This window comes from Xiphias gladius, chromosome 16, assembly GCF_016859285.1.
Source record: "Xiphias gladius isolate SHS-SW01 ecotype Sanya breed wild chromosome 16, ASM1685928v1, whole genome shotgun sequence".
Classification (NCBI taxonomy): Eukaryota; Metazoa; Chordata; class Actinopteri; order Istiophoriformes; family Xiphiidae; genus Xiphias; species Xiphias gladius.
This window is the reverse complement of record NC_053415.1, coordinates 10,709,951-10,725,071: the sequence shown is the minus strand read 5'-3', so window position 1 is coordinate 10,725,071 and position 15,121 is coordinate 10,709,951. Positions and strand designations below refer to the sequence as shown.

The 15,121-nt window shown below is 42.3% G+C and overlaps 1 protein-coding gene across 1 annotated transcript; it reads right to left on the bottom strand.

Annotated features, from left to right (window-relative positions):
* Window positions 1-11,767: 11,767 nt before the first annotated feature.
* Window positions 11,768-14,801, bottom strand: vgll3 (vestigial-like family member 3). The gene is made up of 4 exons (XM_040147744.1): window positions 14,331-14,801; window positions 13,224-13,575; window positions 12,515-13,063; window positions 11,768-12,393 (listed from the first exon to the last, which is right to left on the bottom strand). The coding sequence occupies exons 1-4, from the start codon at window positions 14,433-14,435 to the stop codon at window positions 12,353-12,355; spliced, it is 1,047 nt and encodes a 348-aa protein (XP_040003678.1). The 5' UTR covers window positions 14,436-14,801; the 3' UTR covers window positions 11,768-12,352.
* Between the last annotated feature and the right edge of the window lie 320 nt (window positions 14,802-15,121).

The following is a 15,121-nucleotide window of genomic DNA, read 5'->3' as shown; positions in this document are numbered from 1 at the left end:
AAATCAAATCAAAGCCATGGTAGCCAGCTACTTGAAACTGTTTAAAAATGTGGCAGCCAAATTGGTCCACTTGTGGAGAAATATGTAATCAAACAGAGGGTCTATTCTCCTCTGGAGCTCATTTGCATTTTCCTTGGTGTTAGCAGCTCTGCTTCACAAACTCTTTCCCTCACTTACACATACAAACACACACACATAGTGAGGGGTGTGCGTGGGCAGATAGAAAGGAGAGGAATCCCTGATAAGCCAGTAGCATGGCAGAGGGCATAGAGAGAGGTATGGCAGCTATGTTGGGCATTCACAACACTGTGTGGTGTCACCAAACAAAGCCTTCCCTTCTCCCGCCTGTCAAAGACACCATTGTGGTGTGAGGAGAGAGCCTTTATATCACACACACATTCCACGCATGCCCCCACCACACACACAAACACACACAAACACACACACACACACACACACACAAACCCATACAAATACACAAATAAAGAACCTAACATATAACTAGAGATAACGATGCAAACAGTAAAACATTATATGTGCTCTATATTTTTACTTACAATATTAACAATGCACATGCATGCCCATATTCACCATTAACATGAACACGAAACTCTAAAACCTATAAATGTGAACACACACAAATGAGTACAGACATGCAAAGAAAAAAGCATACACCATTAACATGCATACATACACATGCAGTTTTCACATAGGCATGATCAAACATAACTATGTTAAAATCCTAACCATACATAAACAGGAGTTCCGTCTCTTTCCCTTTCATCTCTGTGGCCTCTAGCTGGCTGTATTGACAGGATGGAGACTTCTGGCAGAGAGGCTGGGATTCCCAGCATGGAGCCCCAGTGAGAGTCACCTGTGAGGGGGTGGGAGGGTAGGGAAGCTCCCCTGCTCACTGGAAGTTAATGACAGCTGACACACTCTGGGGGGGTTGACAGTATAAGTGTATGTGGGTTGTTCCTGTAAGAGAGAGAGAAGCTGTCTGTCTGTGTGTGTGTGTGTGTGTGTGTGTGTGTGTGTGTGTGTGTGTGTGTGTGTGTGTGTGTGTCTATGTGTACGTGTGTGAGAGGGAGAGAGAGAGAGAGAGAGAGAGAGAGAGAGGGAGGGAGTGTGTTATCCTCTTCCTGTTGCTCTGACAAGCTCCTGACTGCTCCTGCCACCTCCACCTCAGCCACAAAAGACTCATGGGAGGGTGGACATGACAGGAGGGTGGAGCTCCCATATGTCTCATGTCTGACTTTGCAGAGTGACTCTACAAACACCTGTCAATCACTGTCAGGGTAGGACGAGAGCTACAGTACAGCTGGAATGTGTGTTTGTATGTTTGAGATATAGAGGTAGAAAAAAGAATGTGAGCAGGCTTCAAATGTTAAAGGTTTGGGCTGTGTGGGAAGAAAAGCCTGTGTGCGTTTTAACATCAAAAAAAGAAGACATTTATGCTGATGTCACCTTTTAGCCGTTAGTTTTTGGTGCTCAACAGATGCTGCTCGTTTTTTTCCATATTTTTTCCGAAGGGGGAGCAAACCTCTAGTACTCTCTTAATATACCATTGAAAAAGACACTTCCATCTCTCCAATAAAATCTATACATTTTTTAGTTGGTCAGATTGCTCTTTAGAGCAGGAAAAGGTATGAGGAAAGGGTCACACGTGAAAAGCGCCAACTATATCTCAATAAAAGATACAGTTAAACCATTAGATCTGCCTTAGAACATAATTCTGATACCCTATATCTGGTGATTTAAGAGATGTGTGTGTGGAAAGGGGTGGGTGGGCAGCTGATGCTGACAGGTTGAAACTTTTTGGGGCCGGCTCGCCTGTCAGCCACGTAGAGAGCTTCCCAGTATGGGGGTAACCAACATAGAGGAAGCTCCCAACCTCACTTCCCCAGGTTACAGTGACAGGACCCACTGGGTCTCTGAGCTTGGACAAGAAGTCCTGCTGAGCGGCTCTTTGGCTGCAGGGTGCCCGGCTAGATTGGTGAATAAAGACCCAGACAGTAGGGGCTAAGTACCTGGACAATAGTGGAACAGTGGAGCGCCAGTAGGGGAGTGGGGAATTACCTGCCAATTAGGCAGAGTTAATGTGCAGAATGATGGGTGTCAACCTGTCAGAACCCAGGGAGGTGGGGGGATCAGCTAGATAAGTACCATGTTATCCCTAAGATTACACTGTCTACTGACATGATTTCACACACACACACACACACACACACACACACACACACACACACACACACACACACACACACACACACACACACAAACACAAACAGTTGTACTTCTATCTTTGTGTGAACACTCACGGACACTAACCATGACCACCATAACTGTAACCATGACTACTAAAATCAGTTTGTATTTGCAGACTGGTGTCAAAACTATCTTAAAAGACTATATTCTTCCTGTATGGCTCATCCAGTCAGAGTCAGCTAGTGGTGTTTTACATGTGGAATGTAGCCCAAGTAAGATGTTTAAAATAAAAGCACTGTTCTATAATACTGTAATTTAAGCAAAAGTACACGTAGTTTGTATCTCTCTCAAGTTAAATTGTTGTTTTTTTCTATGCATATACACATTGTTAAAGACAGGGACAGTATTGGTGATAGGTCCATTTACTGGTACGGCTTTTTTTAAATACAGTATGTAAGTATCTATGTATGTATGTATGTATGTATGTATGTGTGTATCTATCTATCTATATTTGATAAATGTAGATATAAACCTGTCCTTGTCATTGCCACTGTCTTGAATGACGTTTTGTTGTTCAATAACAACATGTTGTCGGGGGAATGGGAAACTATAAATTATTATTAAATTATTATTAAATTTTACATCTTATCCTCCTGTTGATGTCTGGGTGTTTTTCTGCCTTTCACTGAATGCATGCTGGGATAGCTGGCCCTTACCAAAAGCTAAAATCGGAGGGCAAAATGTAATGCTGATAACCTTTTGAATTTAAAACAAAAACCACACACACAGACTCCAGAGGAAATACTAGGAATACCTGCCATATCATTCCACCCTTTGTTCGCACACATAAAGCCAATTCTCTCTCATCTGTAAAGGTCTATTAACTGTATTTTTTGATGCTGCGCAGCTTGTGACTCCACATCTCCCTCAGGAAACCATCCTTTTGTTTTTTAATCCTCAGTGGAAACCTGGTTCCAGTGACTGATAAAGTTAAAAAAAAAAAAAAACAGTCTGGGTCACTGGTACAGGAATGCCCCTCTGTGGCTCTGGTATGTGTGGTATGGTCATTATGGGCAGCATGCGACAGTAGCAGCAGGTAGGGTCACATAACACAGGCAGAGATGATTGACAAGCAGGTGGCAGTGCAAGGGATTCCCCGCTGCTGCGTAACTGTTTGTTTCCAGCTCCTTTTCAACTGATTTGGCACTAAAATAGTCACAGAATTAGATTTTATGGGGACATTCTTACCATTTTACAGATTCTAATTACAATTGTATTGTATAAATTGTATATTATTACTGAGTTCTGAATAAAAGTCCCATTTTCCTTCAGCTTTGTTTCCAGGTCATTCTTAGATATTTCACAGATGTCTGCCATCAATGTCTAAACTTTGTTTTTCATTGTGACAGCATCACACTAAGTACAGTACCATGCATTTTGATAAGGTCCCTAACAGACAATTGCCTTTAAATGGTCTCTTTGAAATATCATTTCTTTCTGACAGTTTAATTAATGGAAATATTTGTTCCTATATGTGTAGATGTTACCACTGGGCAGCAAGAAAGGATAGCGATAGATGATTTTCTCTATGACCACTAAGCACTGCTTTAGCCTAATTACATGACAAAACATGGGTGGGAGAGGAAGCGTGTGTTTCTGTGTGTATGTGTGTGTGTGAGAGAGAGAGAGAGAGAAAGAGAGTGTGTGTCAGTTTAGGGAGTGGTTTATTTTATTTGTTTTAGTTTAGGTGGGTTTATTTTACGCTACAGGGGGTTTTTGATAGTTAAGAAAATCAAATGAAGAAACAATAGAGAGAGACTGATGTAAAGTAAAGCCTGAAAATTAAAGGAAGTGGCAAAATCAGTGGAGAAACGTTCAAGTACAACATATTAGTAGAGCACATGCCCTTCAACCAGGGGACCGAGAATCAAGCCCCCGCGTTGGTAGGTGTCTGCCCTGCTGAAGTCTTTGAGAATCCCCACCATCTCATGGTGCACTGCTCCATAGTTGACCCTGACCTCTGACCTTCCTATTGGTTAAAGGGAGCATTTTCAATCCAGTGAAGCACCACACAGCTATCCGAGATTTGTTGAGCACATTATCAATGGATTAACTTCATTTCAATTTCTTTGTCATTTAAACACTGCTATGCAATGAAAACAAGACCAGGTCAAAACAATAAAAAGAAATGGGAAATGGAAAACTTCTGCAGAACACAAACATGGAGAGTCAAACTTAAACTGTTATCCAAATTGCTGGTGTAATCGGCGGCTATTATTTAATATTATTCTTAAACTATGCACTTTCCCTCCTCACTACAGTAGGTGACTATGTTTTATTAGGTTATAACTAGTTAATGTTTGACCAACGGCTTCGTCATCAGTGTGATACGGAGGAATTTTAAAAATTTCTGTTGAAACCTGCTGAGTAAGCCGATGATTAGTTTTCAGAGAGTTCAGGCTGACTGTACATGATGAAGTCTGTCAGCAAGACTATAACCCTATTTCTTTGTTATTGTTGAAAGTAGTATACTTTTAGAAGTATGTAAATTACAATGTGTCGTTTGGTAAGACCAGCTAAAGTATAAGTTCAAAGATATATTTAAAGGTGTATTGCCCTTGAATGGAGTTTCTTGCTACTATTTCTCTTGTTCATTAAACCATTAAACTGCATGCGATTAAATGAAAAATAAAACAGTATTGTACATTAAATTGTCCATTTAAGGAGCCACTAATCAACCTCTAAGGATGCTATAACACAGCCATGGGAAAGTTCGAACATCTTATAAAGACTGAAATGTTGTAATATTTTGCTGTCACGGCTTGGAGTGGGCTGTCTACAACTGTTAGTGTTGGCAATAATAATAGTCTATTAGCGACATTCCAGAAATAGCGGTACTGGTGCGTAAAAAGTCATAAGAGTTGAATCCCCGCTCCTCTGGATGCAGACAGAGCTGTAGCCGAGCAGCCTACAGTGGAGACTGAGCAGGGGAAACAGGTGTTGGTTGCTAAATGTGCTTTCAGTGAGCAGAGGAATGACAGCTATGTACTGGCCTCTGTGGTTACTGGCACATTACCCAGAGTGGAGTTGACAGAAACAACCTACTGCTGCTGCTGCTGCTGCTGCTGCTGCTGCTGCTGAAGCTCCTCCGGCCTTTATGAATGGAGTGCCTTTTTCTTCTGGGGGAGGAAGGTTTTTAGTTTAGCAAATGGGCTCGGAAAAGAACAGAAAGTACAAGAACTAAAAGGAAATTTCAAGAAATCAGAAGAGGGGAAACATCATCATGGGTCCTGGCTGCACTGTGTGTGGGCAGGCAGAGGAATGTGGCTGGCCTGTGTTATGGGTGGATGTTCATGCTGTACATTGTAAACAGACGTAAATGTTGATCTTTTCCTGTGTATTGAATTTTGATTTAACAGCCTGCCCTCGGCTGTTGGAGCTCCAACAGACCTCATGCTGTCTGTGCTCAAGATCATGGACCTGTGCAAATATTCCCTCCCTCATGCCATATGGGACCACACATATAAACACCAGCCCTGTTGAAACTGTTACAAATGCCTCTTTTTTGCCTCAAGTTGCTATTAAACACCCTGATACGATAAAAGGGAAGCCATACAGTTGTTCAATTTATTCCTTTTTCTGTGAGAAAATAACACAGTGAGCCGTGCTGCGGATGTCAATGAACTGGTGAACCGTGTTGGATAGCTATCTTATCCAAACCAGTGCTGTCTAATACTTTTCAAATACAGTTACCTTTACCCTTGCAGCTGTAAAGAAATGTAAAGGTAACTAAGAAACAACAGCAAGGAAGATAAAAGTAAACCCCCCCCCAAAAAAAAAAAAAAAAAATTCTATTAAAACTGTAAAAGCAATCAAAAGCTGCTCTAATCAAGTGTTGCTCATAGTTACAAACCCACAGAAAGTAATCACCCAACTCTGCAGTTCCCCTCAGCGCTATGGAGCTTTTTACTACTTTCTTTCAGCTGATCATTTTGGTTTTCTGGCCCACAGTTTTACTGTTTTGCTTCAGTTACACGGCTCTCAGCAATCCGGTTTTCCAGCAGCAGCTGTTTTCAGGAAAAAGCCCTGATAAACTCACTGAATACTACCCGCCTAGAAAACCCTCCAACAGTTTTCATGACCAAAATTGTCTGCTTGGTTTGCGTTACTTGGTTCTTAAGATAAGTAAAATGGTTCAACAACAGAGAATATTTATGGGATCCTTATTTACACCCATCCTCCACTCTCTACTTCCGTTTGTACTGAGAGACTGGTTTAAAAGCAGTAATTTTTGAAGTTGTGCAAATCTCGTTAGTGATTTGGTAGAGAACAAAGAGGTGAATCCAGCAGCTAAAGAGCCAGATATTTTTCTCAGGAGTTGAAAACAGGGCGAAACACTTAACCCCATATCTATTTTATGAGGTGATAATATGTCCGTGTTGTGTTTACAGCGTCTTGTGCTGTCCCCAAGTGGCCAAAAAATTCATTTATTGCAGCTTTAACAGATTATTTCAAAGATGTAATTAAATTTAGTAGCCTAAGATCAGTGAGCAAGCTGATGTTAAATTCAAATGATCATAAACCTGCTAAAAACCATGCCATGCATTTGTACATTTAGAAATTTGGACACATCTACGAGTTCTGTTCTGTAAATAGCAAATGTTTGAACCTTTGCACTTTAACTACAGCTGTTAAATTTTGCTGTCTAGCCCTCAGCAGTTTCTTATTGCCCCTTCTCTTGTGCTGTGACCCTTTATTCTCCATGGTATCATTATAGCTCCATCCAATCTAAATTAAATTAGATGAAGCCAATTTTAGCTGATTTTAAGGTCAGAAATGTTATGGAAATTTAATGCTAGTCAATGGTAAAGATAGGATAGAGAAAAAAAATACAAATGCGAATTTTGATCTGATACTAATTTTAACACTGATACTAATACTTGTCTCGACAAGCTGAATGTCAGGAAAATCCACTGTTTCACAGTCTTCTCTTCTCCTTGGGTGTTCCTCCTTGTTTATTAACAAGGAATCAGGTATCATTTAAAACAGAGAAGAGTTTGGCGAATCAAGCGTAATCAGCAGGACAAGTATTCTGTGACACTCCCAGCATGCTTCATTAGGCTGCCCTGTTGACACAAACCGAGTGGTGAAAGCGGAGCCTTTCACTAATACCCTTAACACCCCTAATACTGGCACGAGGAGGGCAAATTAACTCTAATTACCACTGTGATTTGTAGGCGTGGAGCTGGCTCGCGTAAGTGAGAAAAAGATGATTGAATTAAAAATAGAGGACAAGGGAGTAGAAGGATATGACAGGGCTGGAGGAGAGATTATAATTTCCATACGCCTTCTTTTAAATGCCTTTTTTATTGTTTTGTTTTTTTTGTATCTCCTCCACTCACCTCTCTTCTCCTCTCCCCCGACCGCTGTATTTAAATAGTTTTGTGTTCAGACAGCTGGTGTTATGTTGGTGATTGTGAGACTAATCATCTGCTCAATTACTCTGGAATGTGTTGCTGGGTCGTGTTATGACTGATCAGCTTTCCCTCTGTCTCTCACTCTTTTTTTTTTCCATCTTTTTTCGTGGACTCTGACTCTCTTAGTCTGCTACTTGCTTTCAGCATCTGTTTTCAGTCTCCCCTTCTCCTGCTGTTTTTTTTCTGCACTCGGCTCAATTCAATTTCTGTTCAATTCAATTTAATTCCTTCCAATTCAATTCAGTTCAGTGGCTGGTTACACATACACAGGATATTACCTTAAGACTTTACCGAAGAAAATCTGAAAAGAATGAATCACATTAATCATACTACAGCATCAACATTCTTCTGTATTATTCCTCAGTCACTTCATTGTGTGTGACAAAAATATTACTTGTCTTCATTGTTTAATTAATAATGCTAGTTTGTGGTGTGTTGTGCCATGGCTACATATATATACATATACACACACGTACATAATGGAGCCAATAATAACTTGAAGGATGCAGACTGACTTTGTTGGCTTTTGTCAGTAGTAATGCTTTTGCCTTGGTATTCAGAAAATGAAGGATTGGAAAACACTTGTCTTTCCCCCCATCCTTCTTTCCTCTGGACTAGGCTGAGGGCAGCAATGATAGGAGGTTCAGTCGGAACTGGAATCATGATAGGTTCAAACGGGGCTCACCAGGTCAGAAGAAATTGTGAATTCCAAGAAAACTGAAGAGACAATAAAACTATTTCCTGTCATTTCTTAAAATGAATGCAGGTCTCTGTCGCAAAAAGGAAATAAATAGTGGTAACAAAAGAGGCAATCATGGCAATGAGGAGATGAGCATCCAAAGCCCCAGATTGGCTTCAGGTTCAAGCATTTCTCATTTGATGTATTTTGTGTATGGAAGCATGGTTGTGTGTGAGTGTGTGTGTGTGTGTGTGTGTGTGTGTGTGTGTGTGTGTGTGTGTGTGTGTGTGTGTTTTTCCGGTATAAACAACAACCTTGTCAGGACCAGTCGTCCTCAGGGGGAACAAAGTCTGGTCCTAATGATGCAAAACGTCACTCCTGAAGCCCTGTTTAAGATTAGCGGTAAGGTGTGAATTGAGGTCGGGGCTTGGGGTAGGCTATCCACAACGAATGGAAGTCAATGCAATGTCCTAACAAGGATAGCTGCGAAACTAATGTGTGTATGTGTGTGTCTGTGTCTGTGTCTTTTGGTTTGCCTGTATGGGCCAATAACTGGGTCTGTTTGACATGTGTAAGTATAAGTTTGAGCTATGTCAACAAGATAAAAGAATAAATTGCATTCATTTGGAAAGATATACCACATTGTGTTTATAGCAATAAATATACAACCTGTCAAGAAATAAACATTGCTTAAATTGCTGTCCTATATTATCAAATAGTGATATAAAGTCGCTGCATATGCTTGTATACTGTATGATGGTGTCATCAGTTACTACTTTGAAGATATTAAATATCAGCACAAAGCATTGGCTATTTAAACTTTAATTAATAACTAATGCTACACATGCAACATTTCCTAAATCTCTGGCTCGGTCATTTATAATTGATATATTAATTCACTGTCATTGAGCTTCCAGGTCTGTGTTTTTGTATTTTTAGTGCTCTTCCTGCAGTGGAAGTGCCTGTGGTGATTCTCCAAGGCTGCCAGTGGGATGTCTGTTAGCATATAAGTGCCCTACATGCTGATGCAGAGGCTACATGCTAATGCTGATTAGGAGCTCTGAAGTAGAGGAGAGGAGAGAATATTGCTGGAAAATATTTCTAAATCCCACGATCTTTTTCTATTTTTTTCCTTTCACCGTGTTTTTCCACCCTTTGTCTTCCTGAGGCCTGCTGTATTAAATGCTCTGATAAAGGATTTCACAGAAAAATTCATAGAGCAAATTCGTTCATTAAACACCATTATAAAAATGATGCCGTTTCCAACACATTTTTTGAATGAATAAATCTCTTTCACATGAAAATTGCAGCATTGCAGCAACAGTGGGAAAAGCACTGGGGTAAATGATAAAATGAATGATGATTGAATTCCATTTCGCTGCTTCACTTTCGGGATCCTGGTACTGTGCATGCTGGCTCACTGTCACGCTGTCATTGCTTTCCCAGGACACTTGAATAGAACAAAGCCAGTGTTAGTATGAATAGTAACACCCGTGCTTCTCCTATTATGACAAGTTAAAATGTCTGGTGTGAAAAAGGCCTATGAATAAGCAAACGTGTAGAAAGAACTGTGAACTTTGTTTCGTGTCACACTGTAGGAAAAACTGTAGAAAAATCTGACAATAAATTGAAATCCAACTCAAGCTGGTCGAGGAATTGGTAATGTACAAATATCATCAATTCAGTGTTACATTAGCCTTTTCCACCCGGGATTTTTTTACTTCGATGCATGATGATTTGTTGATAGTTTGGAGAGAAACACAGCTGCTGAGGTCCAGATTTGAAGTCCTGGTGGTTAGTAGAAATGGAGAACGAGATATGTGGGAGAGGAGGCTGGAATGTTAGTGGGCTACTACTGCTGATTGTACCACCTGGTCAGACAACTCACTACACAGACACACACATGTGCACGTGCACGCACGCAAACACACAGACACACAGCCACACAGACACACACACACACACACACACACACACACACACACACACACACACACACAGACACACAAACACACACACACACGCACGGACACACACAGACACACACAAACACACACACAAACACACAGATACACACACACACACACAGCCACACAGACACACACACACACACACACACACACACACACACACACACACACACACACACACACACACACACACACACACACACACACAAGGCCATGCTTGCACAAGCTCAGCCAGTTGTTGATTATGTCCGAATGGGTCAGAAAGATACATTTAGAGCTCAGTCTCAGTTTCAGAATTCCTTATACATTGTGATCAACCCGTTAATATCTCGGAATGCAAATCAGTCCAGCTCTTCATTCAAACACTTGACAAACATTTTTTTAAAACATTATTCTAATTAAGCCAAACAAAACTTAACCATGGTACCTGGTGTCTTTGTGTGTGTGTGTGTGTGTGTGTGTGTGTGTGTGTGTGTGTGTGTGTGTGTGCGTGTGTTTGTGTATGTGTGTGTCGATGTGGGAGTGTGAGTAGTGTGCCACTGTCCGACAAACTTCCTGTCCAGACGGGAAAAACATTCTTTGCTGTGTGTTCATCAGTCTGGGATTGTGTGTGTTTTTATATGTGTGTTTGTGTGGAGACAGACAACAGACCTGTCATGGTACCTTCCAATAGCCATCTGTGGAATGCAACGCACTTCCCTTGGTTCTACAGTTAAGCTCCTCTTAGGTCTATAATGTACAATGTGTTGTTTGGCAGCATTTATACCAGATGGTCTGAAATTATTAAGTATTGTAAAAGCTACTAGAGTTAGTATTCTTATTTTGAGCAACATCCCCATCGTACAGGTTAGTGTTTTCCAAGATAGAGTTTTGATTTTATAAACTTACCTGTTATCTTTAAAGCATTGAGACAAATATCTGTATACTTCTGGTATATGAATAACTTTGTATATACATTAGCCTAATAACGTGCTGTTTCTTCAATAATAAATATTCTGGTTTGGTCATCCACCTCTCTAAATTTTGATTTTGGTGAAAGAATGACAAAGGTCCTGGTGCTGAGACGCACTGTAAAAAAATTGGAAAAAAGCATCAGCATCACGTCAGAGTGTGTGGAATGCTAGACATCAGTGTGTTTAGTGTTGAAATTAGGGAAACAGATGGATTTTACAAGGGGTGACGAAGCTACCATTTCTTGGGATGCCATGGTAAAGTTATTCACGATGAGGTGCACAACAAATTACTGTCCCTTAGGAGCATGACTTTCTTTGAATGAGAAGCCAATAATAAGCCGGATTTATAAATTGCAGTGATAAATTTAGCTGGAAGTGTATATTCCGCTTGCATTCCACACATTTGTTTGGAATTAATAACACCAATGTCTGAAAATGAACTCCCATTTGCAAATACAGTTTAGCAAATTTATTTCTTAAACATACAGTACCAATATTTACACTACACATTCCCAAAAGGCAAAAATAGTAATAGTAGCATTCAGGCAACAAATTAGCAGAAGTCATCCCGCAAACAACAATTTAGCATGGCAAAACTGTACACCCACACACACACACACACACACACACACACACACACACACACACACACACACACACAGACATTTACAGTCATCAAGACACATTTACTGCACAAAACAAAATGTGGATCAAAATTAAGCTCTTGAAACAGAACCACTTGGTCTCACATTGCATCAAAAGGTGTTTTGTGCTGACAGAGAAGAGGAGGCCTCCCACCCTTAAAGCTAGTAGTCTGTTTTTATCGTTCTTCAAAGGCCTTGACCTGCAGCCAAAGCAGTAGATCACTGTCATTGAAGTCCAAAGCCTGAGTTCATCTCCATAATAAGTTGTGTGGACAGTGCAGGACTCATAGTCTAAGCTACAGTTAGCATTCTATATCTACATTTACAATACAGTGCTGGTGTTGCAGCCATACATTGATGAAGCCACATAATAGATCCTTTTTGGTGTGAACTGAAATTCTGCCGTGTGTCAGTACATCAGTTAGAACCAAACTGACGTCTTTGCTTTGGTCTGATCCAGAACTGCGGAGGAAGAAAGAAACAAGGTCAAATGATTATTGTGATTGTTACCACTTATAGCACAAGTTAGAATACATGTGAAGTCTGACAGATGCTTACAGCTGCATTGTTTTGTAGTATCTACCTGAGTCGTATGCCTCCAGAGATCCATGTAGTGCTGAGGGGGTCCAGGTGACAGAGGTGGCCGTTACAGGGCTGTTGCTGCTGGGATCCATCTCTGTCTTCACCCCCTCATTGTGTGGGGAACTCCCTGTGTTGGCAGCCGGCTGGCTCTGGTTCCTAACGCCAGGCAGCAGGAGAGGGTTAAACCGGGGATCCAACGCCGGGCTGTGGGCTGGGTATGAATGGAGCACTGGGTGGTGGTGCCGGGAGTGGATATGGGCGTGGGGGTGAGGATGGTATGCGTCGTGGACATTGGGGTAGCTACCCGTGCTCTGGGGGTTCAGGCTGTAGGTCCAGCTGTCAGGGAGGGTAGCCGGAGGCGGGATGCTGGCCTGGGAGAGCATGTGGCCGGCCCACAGAGCTCCATCTGGGTGGCTGAAGGAAACGGGGCTGGGGGAAAATTCTGGGTGGACTGAGACGGACACGGGTGGGAGGCAGGAACTGGTCTGGGATGGATAGGTGCTGCTATTCCAAACGGAGCTGCTCTGGCCCTCAGAGAGAGAACCACCTTCTGGAAAAAACACACCACAAAGACTTTAGCACTTTAACGCCGCATTTTAAAAAAATCATCTTCAATAGTTCAAGTGCTTTACCAACAACCCCGTTAATTTAACCCAGCCTGCGAGCGTTTTACTCTCTGGATATTATTTCAGATTTGTTGCCCCTCTCACCTTTCCATAAGCCGGCAGTGGCCGAAGCTGACTGCTGTGTCACTCTGATTGGCTTGGTCTCGCTGTTGAAGGTGCTGGATTGACTGAGAGCCCGGGAGAAATGCTCATCTATCACATCGCCGATGTTGCCTTGGAAGTACGTGAACAAAACGCACCGGGAGCTCAAGTACTCTGCCTCCGCTGGTTGAGTACCATCCTTCAGCTCTGGGTCGGCTGTCGATCTGCGACCCGACTCGCTTCCAGGACCATGCCGGAGGCCCTGATCCCTGGACAGCATCCCTCTTCCTCCTCCTTGCTGCTGCTGCTGTTGCTCCATACACTCCTGCATCTTACTGTAAACACTCAGCTTCCTCTGGAGGGGGACACAGGGAGAGATTAACGAACAGATCCGACCAGGGATAAACTACATTACATGGGAGCAATTATTGCATCTGGGAGCAGCTTGGGAGTTGTGTGAAAACGAGTTTCTTTTTTCCCATACTGCATTCCAGCTATTTGTGAAGCTCTGTGTGCCTCATCCACATTCCTGAGTGACTGACTGGCTGTCATTACATCACCATTTGACCGCAGGATTAATCGTTCCGTGTCATTACGCCTGACCTGAGGTGAATGCCGAGCCCCAGACTGGAATTTAATCATTCAAAACTGAAACTGAAGTTAAGAGGTGTGTGTGTGTGTGTGTGTGTGTGTGTGTGAGAGAGAGAGAGAGACCGACAGAAAGTTAGCCAAAACAGAAGTCAACCGAGGATAAACCATTTTGACCAAAAACGAAGGGATTTTAGGGCTGACGACATTGTCCAGCTTTTTTCTGATATGGTACTGTACCCACAAAGTTAGGTGCATTTCTAGTACATTAAGTACATTTTTTTAGCCTAGCTCTGGTACTTAGTCTTTAAAACTTTCGTTAGTATCATAAACAACTATTGCTATCCGTAATTCTGTAAAAACAAAGAACACACACTTCATCCTAGATCACATGAGCCCTCGTGGAAGTAATACCTTCTTCTCAAACGACTAATAATCATTTTTTATAAAGGTCTCCCAGCTCAGGTTAATTTTTTCAAGTTCCCCTCGGGAGCCGCGAAAGTTCAGTGATGAGGATCTCACCTGTTGCTGCTGGTGATGGTGGTTGTAGTACGTCGCCTTGTACGCCGCTGCAGGGAGGTAGTGCGCTCCATAGCTTTGGTGGTACATCACATCCAGGCAACTCATAGCGACAGAGCCGAGCGGTTAAGAAGTGGGGGGGGAAATTCGTAGGAGAGAAACGCGCACAACGCAGCCGAGGGCGACTCTCCCTGAGACTTCAGACCGGCGGTGTCCTCTGAGCCATCGGCGCCTCCATATATGCCCAAACGCGTACAATGGCCATGTCGTCCAGTTTGCATACAGACAATGCGCCTCCCGCCGCGCGCTGCACCAGCACCACCCGGGGCCACAGAATGGATCAAAACGGTATGAGACACATACACACACACACACACACACACACACTGTATCCGAAAAAAAACAACCCTTTTCTCTGACAAGTTTTTAGACCCCTTCTGATTGGGTGAGCATTCCTTTCCCCCTTTTTCTCTCTTTCTGTTTTGGAGGGGAGTTATATTTAGAGAGGGCTGGGGCCGTTTACGCACGCCCACCAGGGAAGGGCCTGCATGGCGCAGTGGAGTCTAGCAAGGCACTCACATAACTCTGCATCTAAAGGTTCTGTTCCCACTGAGGGCACCCATTCATAAAACTTCTAATGTACTCATGGTATGCTGCAGTATGTCATGTTAAGACCTCATAGTTCATAGTAGAGACCTCTGACCTCAGGAGTGTGTCAGAGCACAGGATCAGGGCCATAGCCAGGATTTTGGAAATGTTAAAGCCACGAGCCCAGTCTGCTCTACCCAGAAAAT